Raw genomic sequence first — 17,620 nt, forward strand, 5'->3', positions numbered from 1 at the left:
TACGTGTGAGTAGACTGGTTTTTTAATGACAATACATTGTATTATTTGCGCTTAATTCGGTATAAATTGTTTGATCCTTTATATATTTTCTTTATAGTGACACTTGAAAAGGACCACAACCATATGGTCGAAACGTCGTGTGAATAAATTAAATGATTTTGGCTAGTCAGGTCGTTTTAATTAACCCGTTGCTATAGAAACCTTATCTCACAAAAGTAATAATCATTTTCGTCCAAATTCCTGCAGTTCTACAGCCATTTAATGCATAACAAAGTTGACAGAAATATTAATAGCACTATTTCACTCCAATGACGCTATTCTATATCTCCTTTGCAATGGTTCATTTTCTATTAATATGTTTTCGTGACATTGTCTATTTTATATCGTGAATTTTACGCCAAAATAAACTAAATTGATGTTTAAATACGAAAATGCGCAATAATTGACATTCCATAAATCATGCCACTACTTGTCAGTGAATATTCAGTCAAAATAGTTCACTTCTTGTTCATTCTTTTAAAACAAAATCAATAGTTTAACTGCAAGTAAATTTATATGCTATCATTTTTTCAATATATATATAGTTTTTGTAAAATAATATAAAAAATTACATTATTTATTCAATTATTTACTAAACTTCTTCAAATAGCCATATAAAAATATTTTAATAACAATAATATAAATTGTTAACGTTCTACGAATATACAACGTGCAAAGAAATTTATTCGTCACAACACTGCGTTACTGTGTAATCTGTGTAAAACTTATTCATTTTATTACAAAGTTTAGCATTGTTTCCTGTCCTATTTAATATCTTTGACCACATTAAACTAAAGAAATTTAAATATATAATTTATAAATAATATATAAATATATAAAAATATGTTATCCTTTAAAGGGATTTAAAAACTTTTAAGTATAAATAAAAGTATAAATTTTTCGTGATTAGAAGGCTCCAAAAAAAGCTTTTGAAACATGATGTTTAAATCCACAACATACGTTCCATGCCTGCGAAATCAAATCGAAAAGGCTGATCGAATCACTGATGGCTAGTGACGAAAGTGACGTAGGTATAATAATAGTATAGGATTACGCTGAATGTGGAAGGGAAATTAGCACAAGGGCGTGTACATGTATATTCGTGTACGTGTGTACGTGTGTGTTTCTCTCCTTGTACGTGTATTCATAAGGTGGGTCGCTCGTTAGTCCGTACTACGGTGTTTCCAGCGAACGTGTCCATCCGACAAAAGGATGTTTTTCTACGCAATACGTACATTCGTACGTATAGCGATATACCGTTGCCATACTCGGGTTACGTAACATTGCAGATTGCGTGAGGTCAGTTGCAACGGTATGGTAGAGCTACATGGGGTGACCAACTTAACGGCTATACCAGAAAATTCGATCCGCGGTCGACGAAAACTACTTCGCGCTTGATATATAATACATTCTCAAATATATGACGTAACAAATAGGAACATTTTTAAACCGAAGATGATCACCTCATAAATATATGTATTTACAGATACATATATATATACACGTATGTATATTTACAGATACATATATATTATATATTCATATTTTAATTAAATATAAAAAAAAGGTACCTATTGTACACAAAAGAAACTAAGAAATCTTCTTTTAAACCTTGGAATTTTTTTAAATTCTAAAAATGCAGTATATAAAAATATACGCACTAAAAGATTTTAATTTAAAAAATATCAAAAACTTAAAAAATTTATTAAAAATTCTCTGAATATATATGTAAAGTAATAAATACTTTCCAAATTTTTTAAAAAGTGATTTATTAGTAATATCGAGTATATATTAATTCTTTTATTATCACTCCATTCCAATCTACATGAATAATTATTCTGATCAAAGAGAACTAACTTGGTGCATATATTCAAATATACGTATATGCAACTAGATAATACGCTTGTCTCTGAAGGTAAACAATATAATATGTATATATATGTATGTACATATGTAGATATACATATGTATGTATATATATGTATGTATGTATATACATATATACATATATATATATATATATATATATATCTACATATATGTATATGTATATCGATAATGCCACACGGTGCAACGTTATTACAATACGCCTTGGTACGCATACAGGTAGACAAAAGGTAGTACATACTATATTTGGTCCCAATAAGAAAAAATTAGAAAGATAAAGAGAAAAGCTACGATAGATATAGGAGAGATAAACAGTAGTCAGATAGAAAGAGTGTAATAACTAATAGACATAAGAGCTAGAAATAGCATTAACCCGTGCCAGCTGGAGAATCTAAGGCAGGGTGGATTCGTCAAAAAAAAAAACTGCCGGGCATATCTGTACGTAAATGAGTGTCACTGTGTATGTATGCTATATCAACCGCGCGTCAACCCTGAGACTCCTATACGAGAGTCTACCACCTTTTCCCCACCTGCTTCGCCTCGCGGATGCCTGCGAGAAAAGGGCTATTACCTGCAGATCCTGTTTCGCCGCCTCCGCGCCTGCCCTCGTGTGAAAAGTCACGAATCCCACCGGCTGAAATGAGAAAAGAGAACATAACAAGAAGCATTTTATTCGTCGTATCCACGGATAGCATCTCTTTCTCTCTTTCTCTCTCTCTCTCTCTCTCTCTCTCTCTCTGTCTGTCTCTCTCTCTCTCTCTTTTTCTTTTCTCTCTCGGCGTTTATTATGCGAGCGCTTAATGTTAGTTCGCCGACGAACGAACTAAAATCGCCGACGCATTTCTCGACCCATTCGTATCATTGTTCCCTTTTGGGAACGTTTATCGCATTATTCATAATAAATGCTATATGAGATAAACAAATACTACGCGACAGAGTAATTCGCAACTACTGCATGAAGACTTTCTCGGTTAATTCTGAAGCGAGAATCTTTATGGAAAAGTATTAATAAAAGTCACTTTTTTTACCGTAACTTTTTGACTTATAATATTTAACTTTTAATATTAAATAACTTGATAATTAAGGATGTAGTTAAGATTCTGTTAAAATCTACTTGAAGTTAGATGAAGAAGTTTTGCTTGTTTGTATTTCTAAAACTTAATCTGCAAGAATATCTTTTTTCTACATCTTTAAATTTTTATTTCTACTGTAAATAAGGTATCTACTATATGTATATGTTAATTGCAAATTACTATTATATAATTAATAATATGTGAAATAATATAAATGTGTTAAACGCTAATTTTTTTATCAACGTTTCACTTTAATTCTTCTTAAAAAAAATTAAATATTTATATATTTATTTTCAATCTTTTTCAAGAAGAATCAAAATGAAACGTTGATAAGAAAATTAGCATTTAACACATTCATATAATGTATATACAATTGCTTCATTTAAATCAAACTTTAAATTCAAATTCTTACTTCAAATTAATCAATTCTTACTCAAATTCTTATGAAAGCATTTATGTTATCTTGAAGATTTAAAAGAAATACATATGATTTCATTTGTCTATGGCAATGTGCAATTTTATATAGTTGAGATTTCATGCTATAATTTTATATGGTAGATGTGAAAATACCTCGCTATAATGTCGCAGTCGTAAGAAATATTTTGGCAACTGATCAAAGAAGATTACTTGAAAGATCTCGGTGTATCTTTATCGCGCTCCCTTTCTCTTTAACTCCCGCGTATTTGCATATTGCGCCTTCTCATAGTATAAGCAATTCGTCCATTTATCTGCGCGCGCGCATTCGTTAATTTATTCAGTAGACGGCATCGATTCCATCGGTTTATACGGAATTAACGGAGCAACGGTGGACGCAGAACGTCGTGAGAACACGCGGATCAATCCGCGCTAACGATCGCCCATCAAGGTGAACCTACTGCGCTTCATAATGCATCGCGTGATTGCAACGGCTGCAATCGAAGGTGTCGATTCTACGACGCGAGAGACAGAAATGTCCGATTGTTAACGCGAGGATTCGTTACTCGATGTCGTTTATTTCCACGCCGCGTCCCTTCGAATATTCATTCAGCCGTAAGAATAAAATTGGAGCTCGATCGAGTGCGCTCGATCTCGAAATATTTCGAAAATAAAGAAATATACATATTACATACACAATATACATGTAATATTTAGCTATCTATATATAGATATAAAACTTCTATAAATAATTCTTTATTATATTTTTTATCTCTAGCCTTAATGGAACATCAACAAGTAATATAATACATAAAATAATTGTAATAATAATTTTAATAGTTTAGTATCAGAATACAATATATATTAGTATTTTATATGTATTAATATTAACTAACTACAATAGATATAATATTATTCTTTTAAAAATATTTTTAGTTTTCATACGTTTTGCAACAGAAGGAAAAATAACGTGTAATAAACTACTGCACAAGATAGATTTTAATGTTAGATACATATTACGTACATATTATTTACATTAAACGTCATGATAGTTCCATGAAAAATCTGGGAATTCGCGTAGATTCTGAACTAGAATCGCTATCGCAGCTAAAAATACAAACAAACAAAAGAAACGAATCTAACGCACTTTTCATCCGAAAGATGTAATAGACGTTCACAGTTCTCGCAAATGCAGCATACACCGCACCAATCGACCCATTTTTATCGTACGGCGAATGCTTTCATCGATTCAAATATTATAGATATAAGTACGCTAGTGCAAAAGCGTGTGACTTGCTTCACTAGCGTGCATTACGCGAATTCGCAGAATTATTCTTATCGGGACACGGAATACCCAAACGTAATACGTAATCGTTTTGCGGCGTCGAGCGGTTTTTTTTATCAATACATGCATCGTGATGTGATGTAGGTTAATGGTCATGCGTGCAAAACGCCCGACAGAGACGATCGATTCCTGTATTTTCATTCTTTTCTTTTTTTTTTTTTTTTTTTTTTGTTGTTGCACACCAATACGCTCTCTTGATACACAAACCGCGATAGTGCAGCGCTCGTATCGGCTTTTCTTCTGGAGCGCCAGAGTTCTTTGTAGCGTCGCCGTCGCCACCGTCACCGCGGCGACAACTCGCGCCCGTATGTGCCACGACCATGTAAATGTGCATGCAATTATGCACGTAACTCCAGATAGAAGTAGATATAGAAGCACTACCTTGCGCACACAACACCGTATACATGTATAATCGAAAGGCTTGGGAATTTATGATAACGCCAACGCCGCAGATTTTATAACGCCGCTCATTATTTAAAAAGTTGCGTTTAAAGCTACAAATTAACGTGTGCTACGAAATTAAACATGCTTTGGTTTATTTTGAAAAAGCGTTTCTTTTTCATAGAAAAGTCAGCGATCCAAACGTGATGAGATAAAGAGAACGTAAAATCGAAGGATACTTGATATTTTAGAGAGAAATGATAAAATAAATTTTAAATAATAAAATGAATGAGTATTATAAAATTATCGTCATAAAATTAAGGAAAATGGTATTTATTAATTACATCGTCTGAGAGTTTTTATATCGTCTAAATAGATATAACGAGATATAACGAGAGATAAAAGGTTTCTTTAAAGACAAATAAATGTTGCGATATTGCTTGTTTAATCATACAAACAAATTAAAATTAAAATTTTAAAAGAGCATTTGCACGATCTATAATTCAAACTTTTTCGAGTCAGCCAATAGCAGATGTGAAAAGAACTTTTATTTGAAAACTACTTTTCTTTATTACATAATCGATTTAATCTTACTAATCGTAAGCTGACATCGAATCGAGTTTAATGCGTGAAAACGAAAAAACTGTAATATCAATCGAATCTAGAGAGGATAAATCCTAACTTATATAAGACTCCAACGTGCAGAGATAAATCATCATCACCGAGCTACAAAGGGCTTTGTACGGACTCTGCAATGGCACATCACTCTAGATAATAGAAGAATGTGAGACAACAAAAGCTTCTAACAACATTTGAAAATCTTTTCAGAGCATTGCTATTTTTTAAGGGAAACTGCTCCTTCTTCCTGCTTTTCGTTCCCAGCGCAACGATGACCGAAGGAAACAAATAGCAGAAAGGTTGGCCTGACCCGGTATCGATTCGTACAGTCAGTCGTACCCAACCGTGCCAGTGGCTAAGGAGGTTTAAGCACCATTCACACGGAAACCATGCCTCTCGACTGTGCCTCTCTCGCCTGTTTTATTCACATTCTGCTCGTATTATATCCAATTACATCACACTACTGCCATTACAAGTCGCCACCGCTTGCGTTCCGCGCTGGTTACGAGGTCAAGCCGCGTGTAGGAACGAAAACATGTTATTAACTACATTTTCCGTGCAATATTCCACAAATTATTTTAATAATCATCCTAGTAATCAATAACAAACTTAAACGGAATTTACAGAAACGAAGCAAGGCATTCATAATTTTAGAAATTTGATCCTAAAAAGACACGTATGTTTATAAAAATAATAGATAATCATAAAAATAAAGATTAATAATAAATGCAAAGAATATAGTATATAATATATATAATAAATCCTTCAAGTCTTATATTGACCTGAGAATCCGCTTGCAAGATTAATGACTCAAAAAATCTATAACTTTCTAAGAATTTCCAGATCTTAAACATTACCTCATCTTGCAGCTCATAAGTTTTAATTATAATTTCATTGGATATTATATATATATATATATATATATATATATATATATATATATATGTATTTAGATATTCTAAAATAAATCATTGAGATTTATATTATATTATGTAAAGACTTTATATTTTTATCATTCGTAACTGTAAAAAACATAATATTAAAAAATGATAGGGCAAGTTTTGCTATATTTAGTAGTTACGCATAATTTTTTCGGTATTCATTATTCAACATTCTTCGAGTGAAATGCGATCCTTTTGCGGTTAATACAATCATCACGGTTTTATTTTAGAAAGTTGCATATATTGCACACGCGAAATACAAATAAAGATTGTGTAATAAAAAAATGAATATCAGAATAAAAAAATATTAAAATGTAGTTTATGGATTAGGGATTTTACGGCCTCGGTATACTCTCGCGTGTACCGTTCCAGCGTCGTCGCATAAATTAATGTTATCTCGAGGGATTATATTAGGTAGAGAGAGAGAGAGAGAAAGAGAAAGAGAAAAAGAAAAAGAGAGAGAGAGAGAGAGAGAGAAAGAGAGAGTAGAATGCGCGATGGCATTGCCGCATAATGAAATTTGATGTATTTCTTTTTGATTAAGTATTTTTAGGGTTTCGTGACTCACATAATCAATGAGCGCCCTTTGAATAAATGAAAAAATATTCAGTATAAGTAACCACAAGTAATCACCAGCTTTTAATAATCGTTGTATATTTCTCTCAAAGTGCAATTTTAATTCACACAAGTTCAAAATCTATCTAACTTTTGTATCTAACATTGCACAAGAGAGAGAAAGTACTAAAGTACGTTTTAATCATGCTTATCTCTAATAAAAAGTAATTAATTTAGCTTCTTTTGTAAATATAAACTTTCTATAATTTCTAATCTTTCTAAAATAATTATTTTATTCAGCTATAAAAAATTAAGTGATTATCATGTATTATATATGAGTGACGTTTAATGTATTATATACAGTCATTTTGTTAGTGTAAGCAAGTTGATAAAGAATCGACAGGTACGAATAGCGTTGTATGAAATCACATAAAATTTCCATGTTCTGAAAACCCGATCAAAAACTTGCGATTTGACTGACCAACTTTTCCCATTCGTTTTTCTCTTGAGAGTATTCGCTAAAGAAAGAAAGAAAGAGAGAAAAAAAGAGAGAAAAACAGTTTTCACCTGTTTCACCACTACATGTAATTGATTTGGAATTTTCTCGAAATGTGCATTTTGTAGAAATTCGCTCAAGAAAAGCCGAGATCCAATTTTATCTTTTCGTCTCTTCGAGTGCATAAAAACATATCGACAGTATCGAGTTACTTCACACGTAAATCTATATATATATATATATATATATATATATGTGTGTGTATATAGGACAAGTTTATTTACGTTAAAAACTACCAATGCACTTTTTAAGATACACATTAAAAACCACATATAAAAAATGTAATAATAGCGAATTATATTATCAATTAAGCAACTTACCGATGCTGTTTTCCCATTTTTACTCGTGACTTTTAATAGGGACCCTTCGTACCCCTGAAATATAAAAAATATTGTTATTAAAATATATTTATGTTAAAATCAAGGACTTGGACTAAACTAGAACCAATACTGATGACTGTTAATCATTTTTTTACGGATAATAATTTTTTTCTGTTGGACCGAAACCATAACCGTAAATGTATTAAAATTCTGTTATAATTTGTAATCGTAACCATAATCGAACCGTTAAATTATTTTATAGTTCTTTTTGATATTTTTTTTCAATTCCTCGTTTTCTTGGCATTTTATTTCTGTAAAATAATTTTATATTACTAATTTAAATATTTTTGTCGTTTTTAGCTAAATATCTTTAATAATATCTACATGATGACGGAACTAATGTCATGATGATTGCATTAAGCATAATGTTATCATTATGCGTAATTACAATAATAATATATAACTTGTTAAAAAAAAAATTTAAAAACAATAATTTTCAAAGAATGAGTAAAACCATAATTGAAAAAAATCGTAATTTAAACAGTTTTTAGTTCCTTTATTTGTCAAGAAACCGAAACTGAAATCAAAACAGCTATTAAATATTTTATTTAATCATAATCGAAACCAAACCATAATTTTACTTTGATACGAGAGATATATAATTATTTTTAGGAAAACCTTTTTTATGTTTATTAACAATTTCTAAAAAATCAACTTTAGCATTTTGAAATTTTTATATTGTAGTTAATATCATTTTCATATTGTCATCAGCTTAAATTCGATAATATGATATACACCTAAGCATGATGTATACCTCTGTAGCAATTATCACGCCATTAATCACAGATCCATATTTCATGCGTTGTATCGTCATGTCTATTCTTATCTTACCTAAACGGAATTGAGTTTCTAACGAATGTGGAATCGATTTCACGCATGTGTGCAATGTCGAGCATACGAAAGTTTGACGCGTGTGTGTCGTTACACATACTTGGAGAATTGAGCAAGATAATTATCACCATCTTTCAAATCATTATACCGTGTGTATGCGAACAGATACGAGCAAATATTGCTTGGCGCTAAATGCGCATTTATATTGTCGGACATGAAAGCAAGCGAAATTATAGTCATGAAGCGGTTCATTATAAAAAATTAACTGTAAAGTCTTGTATCTTTTTCTTATCCTTTTTAATTATACTCGCATATAGCAAGACTGATCGGAGTGATTTAAAGTTGCTTATAGCGGAGATAATATATTTATGATTGTGCGATTTTTTTAAATCTTACAAAATTATCTTTCTTTAATACTTCTAAATAATAATGTACGAGAGAAATGTATTTTTCATTTCAATTTCATTGTGCGCATATACGAAGACTTGGCCAAAAATGCACTCATCGAGAAAATTCGTGAACGACAGAATTTATGAAGACTATTAAAAATAGCAAAACAGCGACTGAAAAGTAGGACACGACACAATCACATACATATTTTAAATATTTGACACAAATTCTAAAATACCAGCGAATATTTCGACTATCGCTTAAATTATTAAGTAGCTCGTTCCAAACGTGTTTCCTTGCTCCGTTTTACATTAATGAAAGAAAAGCCGAGTATTAATCGTACAAGAGCGTTTTTAATTTACTGCAAGCTAAATAAGCCTTGTTATTGCGCTATCAAGTATCTTGCTTCGTACTGCCGGGAAAGATAAAAGAATTCCTTATAGTGAAAACATTTCCTTAATTTTTATAATAGTGATGCAAGTGAAACGCACGAGATGAGCACTCGATTATATGCGAGCACTATAACTCGATGCTCATTACCAGAATAGCAAACTGTTAATAATCGCGCGATCGTGATGGAAGTACTAATTAACGAAGCCGCAATTAGAGAGTGCCATAAGTCTCGGAATGCTTATTCGACATGGCGCAAAATGTTTTTCGGGTTTAAAGTTGGAACGAACAGACTGCAAAAAAATACTCTTAATTACTTCCCGCGATTTATAGAAATATCATGATATCGCGACCAATAAATTGTAGTCATGTAGGCATAAAAATAATTTAAATTATATATATATATATATATATATATATTTTGTTTGAATTCAAATAAATTTCTCTATCTTTTAAATGTTAAATAGAATATTCTTAAAAGATATAATGTAAAAAAATTACATTTTTTTGTAATAATCAAACATTACAAATTTTAATTAATTAAAGTTTTATATTGATAATACATAACATAAATTTAATAACTGTAGAATTTTAAATATTTAACTGAATCGTTTGACTTCATGTAATTTTAAATCATTAACAATTCACAGATAAATTAATGATACATTTTTATTTTACTTGACATTTTGCATATCTTCCATTAATTTAAATGCATCGGTATGCAGAATTTCCTAGATATCTGTTACAACATTCTTGGCAACTACCAACAGTTTAATCTCGCATCATTAATCAACCTCTCTTAACTATAATATATATCATCAATTAATATCAATGAAGACAAACATCTTTAACACTTTAAAATTTAATGTTGCGTGAATATATAAAATCTTAATTACACAGGAAAGCAAAATTGATATCCGTCTTTAAATCAACCTATTAGATCAATTAATTGTCCTTATACATTCCTCATTAAAAGCATATAATTAATGTATGTAACGTTATAAATTTCATTATTTAGTATTAAATTAGTATTAAATTATCATTCCATTTCTAAACACGTTATCTTAAATTCATCTTATGTGTAGCACACATTTCAGGCATTCATTTCCAACATTTTTGACATTTTAGCTCGGCGCCTTGCGCATTATTAATTAACTTCCCTTAACTATGAAATATTGCAGTCATTAAAAAAGCCGGTCTCCCAGGGGAGCATAATCGAGTTTTCACCGCTCATATGTTGTATTTGCCCAATGAAATGTGCAAATAACCTCTGCTTCTCCGAAAGTTTCGCGATAGCACGGCAACGAGCGACTAATCCGCTCGATTCTTCTTCCGGTATGCTGAAACTCATCGTAAATTCACGTGGGAAACAGGTCGCGCGACACATTATGCACCACATTTAATGTTGCGATATTTCAAAGACGATTAATAAATGGATTCACGCGTCGAGACTCTTCGCGCGCGAAAATAACGCGCGCCTGCACTTCTCAAGGTTTATTGTCCCGCGCTGCGTCGCCAGTTATATGTTAGCGTATCGATGCCAAGAAATTGTGTTCTCTCTTGATACGAGAAGCTGTGGCAATTTGCGTACATAAGACAAACCGCCATCAATATACATCACTCCTACACCATCGCCATGCACACTATACGGGAAAACGCGCAAGTTTCCACGTTCGTAGACTGCGCAGTAATCCGATTTTGGACTCTTGTCATTTTAATAATGTCCTCCTCTGTTGCATAATATCATGTGCATATGCAATAATTTCTTGTTTGTTTTACAAAACGAAACATTTGTATTGTCACAAATAAAAAAGCAAATAAATAAAAGGAATATATCGTAATTATTATACGATAACGATATAAGAAATTATATAAAAACAATATAAATTTTATTATTTCGTGCTATATCATAAACAAAATATACAAGAAGTCTTGCATCTAAAAATTTTATTTATTAAAATGATTTGTAACATAAAATAAATAGTGAGTGATTTTTATACATGTCTAAATAAAAAAAATATAATACATTAAATTTCTAGAATAAACAGATAATAAGACTGTATTTTTCATCTAATTTTAAGTAAATTTTGACTTTGACAGAATTTTAACGAATGTAATTAAACTTGAGAAAGTACTAAAAAGCATTGATGTAAAATTTACGATAAGAAAACTTTTACCTTTACCTTTAAATTCATCAAAAGGTTTATAGAGTTTATATACTTAATGGAAATCGATTTAGAATTGTAACGACATTTAGTGTTTAGAAAGTCAATTTAGTCAATTTGCATTATAAGTATATATATATATATATATATATATATATATATATAATGACTTTTGAAAAAGTACATTAATTTATGTTCTAATATAAGATTCTCAAACGTTCTAACGAGTAAACAAACGAGACAATGAGGGTTTTTCTTTAAACGGTTTTTCGACCTTTAACCCTTCGTTAAGCGCAATATCTAATAGATACAAATAGATATTATTTTAAGCCATATTACTACACACTGCGATTTTTTTATCTATTGTAATATTTACGAATTTATTCTTTATTGTTTTTGACATATTTTAATGCCTGATATATTAACATAATGTTAAGACCAAGTTATTTTAAGAACCAAAGAAAAATAAAGGAAAAATATTGCGCCTAACGCCGCAGTCTTCGACAAATTTTGAATTATATTCGTTATTAAAAAAATCATTTCAATTATTTCATATTGTAATAAAAATTTTAAATAATAATAAATAGAATAATAGGGGTATGATAAAAGAGCATTAATTTAGTAATTAAAGATAGCAATTAGATATAGGATTCACTTAATTTTTTTAAATAATTAAGTCACATTGTCAATACTTCAAATCGAGACAAATAACTCGGTGTCAAAGTTGTGATTCGCTGTCAAAATCGAGCGATCGTAATGTATTTGTCATGAGTCATACTTTCGTAGTGTAACGAATATTATCAACGTAATTTCGGTCACACGCGTATAAAATATATTTTTAATAAATTACTTAAACTGAACAATATTTACGAGTTTTTGTCCTCTCATGACGAATCAAATAAATAAACTTTAATATAGCCGTATTAATCGAAGGTGCGCGGTTACAATGACATAATATCACAATACTATATTCATATATATTATTAATTTTATTTTTATTTAATTTTTATTTATTTTTTTCTATTTTTATATATTATCCATATTATTGTGTAATTGTCCTTCAAAATTATTATTAACCTATTAAGCTGTTATAATTCAATATTATACAGTGCTTGCATGTAATTTTATTACATACGCACAAACACTAAAATAATTCCAATTCGAGAAGGCTCTTCAATATTACAATTATTGCATTACATATTGCTGTATAAAATAATTATATTTAAAGTGCCTTGAGAGATTATTATATAAAAAAAAAGAACGGCTCGGACATTTTTATGATCTCTATGTATATTTCGTTCACGAAGTGTGCAATACCGATGAAAATGTAAGCATACGCATGTGACCAATCTTAATCCCTTTGAGCAAACTGCTCACGACGATATCATGAATATACAAAACAAGGATGAAGTAAAACGAGCGTAAAAAAAACGCGCCACTTTTTCGTCGGCGAATAACGACACGCTCGAGAGAATCTCCCGGATTTAACTTTCGAGGGAGATTTCCAAATGGAGCGAGAACTATTTCCCCGTTTTTCCACCTGTCTTTCCTTTCGCTTCTATAAATGACCGCGGTTTCTTTCTTCTTTCCGCTGTTGACTTAACCGCGATTGAATTTCGTTCCGGACGCGTACGAATATTTTTTCCAACAGTCTTCGACAAATTTCGAATTATATTCGTTGTTAAAAAAATAATTTCAATTATTTCATATTGTAATAAAAATTTTAAATAATAATAAATAGAATAGGGGCATAAGTGGAAAAAGAGCATTAATTTAGTAATTAAAGATAGCAATTAGATATAGGATTCACTTAATTTTTTTAAATAATTCCTAATACTTTTCTTTGTGGAATAACTCTTCGTTTGGTATTTATTTACGCTTTTGAGGTCAGAGAATTAAAATATGAAAACAAAAATTATCTCGGAAATGAAAAATAATAAGCATTTTCATACTATTTCATAGCTAAATTATAGGACACAAAGACCATCAAATCTCATTGCTATCGATTTTTCGTCTGCACTGATGGAGCTCAAAACGCAAGCTCGTAATTGGCACCGACATAATTAACCCTCTAGACAAACTAACCTAGGATCCCAAGCCGTGCAAATATGACGTTATAGAGAAGTACCATCTCTCTCGCGACGGGCGGTCGGCATAGACAAGCATGATTCACAAGGGGAATATTCCCCTTGTGAATACAGTTCGAACGCTTCAGTCATAACATTACATTTCACGCGATGCCGCGAGAACGGCAGACTGTAGATGAGCTTATTGAGCATCAACATAATAAACTAAATGCGACAGCGAAACGCTAGATCAAGAAGTAATTGATGTGAAAACGATAAAAGTTCAAACATTCCTCAAATCGTGCATTTTCTAGAAAAAAGTGAATAAATATATAATTTTAATATAGTCGATATAATAATGTGTGTGTATATATATATATATATATATATATATATATATATATATATCTTCTCGATATCTTTGAATATTTATATTTGAATTTATGAAATATAATACAGAATCAACTTAATTATAAAATATACAATTACAAGTTAAGATTACGAATTATAATTACAAATTATGATTATGAACAAAATAATTTTTTAAATTAATTTAATTTTAAATTGTTTTAAATTGCAAAATTAATTTAAAAAATGCATTTTTATCAGCAAGTACAATATCGATTGTAAATTGTAAAAAACAAGGTTTAGGTTGTAAAATGCACATAAAAGTTAAACATTTAAATTTTTTAAATCGAAACCTCTTGAAAGTTACATAAAATTCATGTTCCCACATCTCTTTCAATTCGCAAAAATCTTGGATCTTTGAATTCCATTTCCGACTGTCTCGTTTTTCAAATACCTATTTTGCGCTTGCGATAAGAATATTAATGTGCTCTGAACTTTAGTTCCGTCAATATCGTTTACATTTACGGTTATATCCTCGCGCATCGGCATCAAAATATCTGATTCCTCAAATCTTGAATCCTCTCGCGCTCTATCTTTTGATCTTCGCAGTCTATATATAAAATAAAGCGAATAGAGAAAGCAAATTCTCAGAGACTCACCTCGTACGCTCTGAAGAGTAGATAGAGCTCCCTCGGCTTGGTGTCCATCGGCAAGCCGCTCACGAACAAGGTGCGCACCTGAAATAGGAGAGAAAGAGAACGATAATTGAGTTAATTAACCTAATTGCAGATCTAAAAGAGAAGGAGAGAAAGAGAGGGAAAGAAAGAAAGAAAGAGAGAGAGAGAGAGAGAGAAGACAAACGAGAAGGCGTATATATCAGGATGACTCGGAGACAAGGGAGAGACTTTCTCGATTTGACTCCTGCCCTCGTCTATCTCAAACGAATCGATAGCTAATTGCAGAATCAATGTAAGATACCTCGAGACTGCTAGAAGTCCGTCCCCCTCATTCGTCTTCCTCTTCCTTTTTAATTTTGTCATTAATTCGGCAATTTACAGAGCCGAGCCCAATTAATTATGGCTCAACCTTCGAAGATCTTCGGAAGTGATTCCTAAAGATATTTCTCTCTTCCCCAATACTCTTTCCGGTTACTCGTTTTTAATATCGGCGTGTTTGAATTAATGCGATATTCGCCTACAACGAAGAATGCAAATCGACTTTTCGTATTACATGCCGTCATCAGGAACAATGCACCGAGAAAGAAGATTGATTCTACGTAGCTTTCGCTAGCAAACTTTAATGCATTGATCCGCAGAAAATTGCTAGTCAAGTGTCCTCATTTCAATAAGAATTGCTAACAAAGCCATTCATCATGTTAAGAGCACGCAGCTTTTTTATAATATTAGAAAAATGTATAATAGAGAGAGTGTTAAGTGTTTATAACTAACCAATCGATTTTAAACTTTATAACATTTCATATCTATATTTAAAGCATTATCTATATAATAATTTTACAATAAATTATAATGCTAAATATTAATATTAAAACATATTAAAATGATTAGAAAAAATTTTATAAAAAATAAAAATAATTTTTCTATCTCAGCATGTTTTAATATTAATATTTAGCAATATAATTTAAAATTATTATATAGATAATGATTTAAATATAAATTTGTAAAAAATATATAAAGAATAACAATTTTTTAGCAGAGAAATATTACATTAAGTAATCTCAAATAACTTCAAAAGAAAATTATTCGACATATTCGAGAAAACAAGTTTACTGTAAGAAATGCAAAAGTGTATCTTTCTTCTTTCTCTACTATTAAATCAATTTTCTTTAAATATTTACGAATTAATAGTCGGTAGTACCGTTTCCTGTCACTGGCAAACTTTGTGCCATATTGATAAAAACTTGGTCGCGTGGAGACGCCAAAGCGCTAAAGCAAGACACGTAAACCGCAACCGCGTCGCAGGTCGGATCGTCTACTAATGGATGAGACTAAGAGAGTAACCGGTAAAGTTTCGTTGGCCAAGTTACGTGAGCGGCGCGTCTTACATCGCGCGAGCCTTAAGTAATTGCTGCGGCTATGTACATGCGCTCATGCAACATGCGCTGCGCATATATCGCAGGCGTAGATATAGCCAAGTAAGTGCGAGCGGTAAGTGCGTCTTGCCACCTAACTTATAATGATCTCTAGAGCGGAGCATCAAATTGCCGCAATGAGGTTGCAGCAATTAATGAAGTTAAGAAACTCTGAGGCGGTGATAAAAGTATGGCGCACACGCGCGCATCTAATTACTGATATTGTGAGTATCTCGGTCTGCTGCTCACATAATTTTTATAAAAACGCCTTCGATTCACGTGCTATCGATTGTCAAACGTCATACTGTAACAGAGATATCAAAACCGCAAAAAGTTGAATAAAACCATAACTAATTAAGATTATCTTAAACTCGGATTATATAAAACGTAAAAAAATAGTAGATAGATTGAAGATAACAAATGATGCAACTTTTAAAATTGAGTTCGATATGTGCTTATTTTGGTGACTACGCTCTTACATCATTCAGATATAAAACTGCTTAGGAAGAACAAAAAAAAATATTTTACTATCAATATGGTTTTTCTTTTACCGTTTTGAGATTGTGAATTAAATTCTTTAATTTATACAAAAAAAAAATAAATAAATAAATAAACCTTGAAATAAATAATTGTATAAAACTTGAAATTATTGAGTTTACTATACTTGTGGATATTAAGCTGACCCGATTAAAAAGAAAGGAATGCGAATTGGCTGAACAAGAAAGGAATGTATATTATTCTCCTTGATAGTTAACTGATTAGATCGCAGAATAAATCTCCATATCTCGCGCAAAACTACTTGTAAGATCAATCCGGTTAAAGGAAAATTTTTAAATACTTTAATAATATTTATGTAATAAAAACTGTACGAGAGAAATGTAATTCAACTCTCAAATACATGTAACAAATATTTTTCCATTTTTAACAGATTAGATTGTTAGGTTCTTCCGTCTCTTGAAAAAAAAATTCACTTTGGAGATGAAAGAAAAATTAAGATTCTAAAATTTATAAATTTAATTTATCTTGTTTCAAAAGTTTCACGAAATCAAAGATTCAAAAAATTTAACATTTTTAATATTTCAAGTATTTCTATTTGAATTTTTAAGAGCAAATTAATCATCAGCTTTATCATAATCTTGATAGACAATAATG

General features: G+C 30.9%; 1 protein-coding gene across 3 annotated transcripts in view; it reads right to left on the reverse strand.

Moving 5' to 3' along the window:
- The window catches only part of LOC140672451 (protein couch potato), an 82,130-nt gene that overhangs the window by 25,610 nt on the left and 38,900 nt on the right, over positions 1 to 17,620 (reverse strand). For all 3 annotated transcript variants that reach the window (XM_072904645.1, XM_072904638.1, XM_072904631.1), the window contains exons 2-4: positions 15,039 to 15,116; positions 8,130 to 8,183; positions 2,498 to 2,560 (exon numbers count right to left, since the gene is read on the reverse strand). In XM_072904645.1, the coding sequence (XP_072760746.1) occupies positions 2,498 to 2,560; positions 8,130 to 8,183; positions 15,039 to 15,116 (195 nt within the window). The remainder of the gene's footprint in view (positions 1 to 2,497; positions 2,561 to 8,129; positions 8,184 to 15,038; positions 15,117 to 17,620) is intronic.

The sequence above is a fragment of the Anoplolepis gracilipes genome, chromosome 1 (genome assembly GCF_047496725.1).
Source record: "Anoplolepis gracilipes chromosome 1, ASM4749672v1, whole genome shotgun sequence".
Taxonomy (NCBI): domain Eukaryota; kingdom Metazoa; phylum Arthropoda; class Insecta; order Hymenoptera; family Formicidae; genus Anoplolepis; species Anoplolepis gracilipes.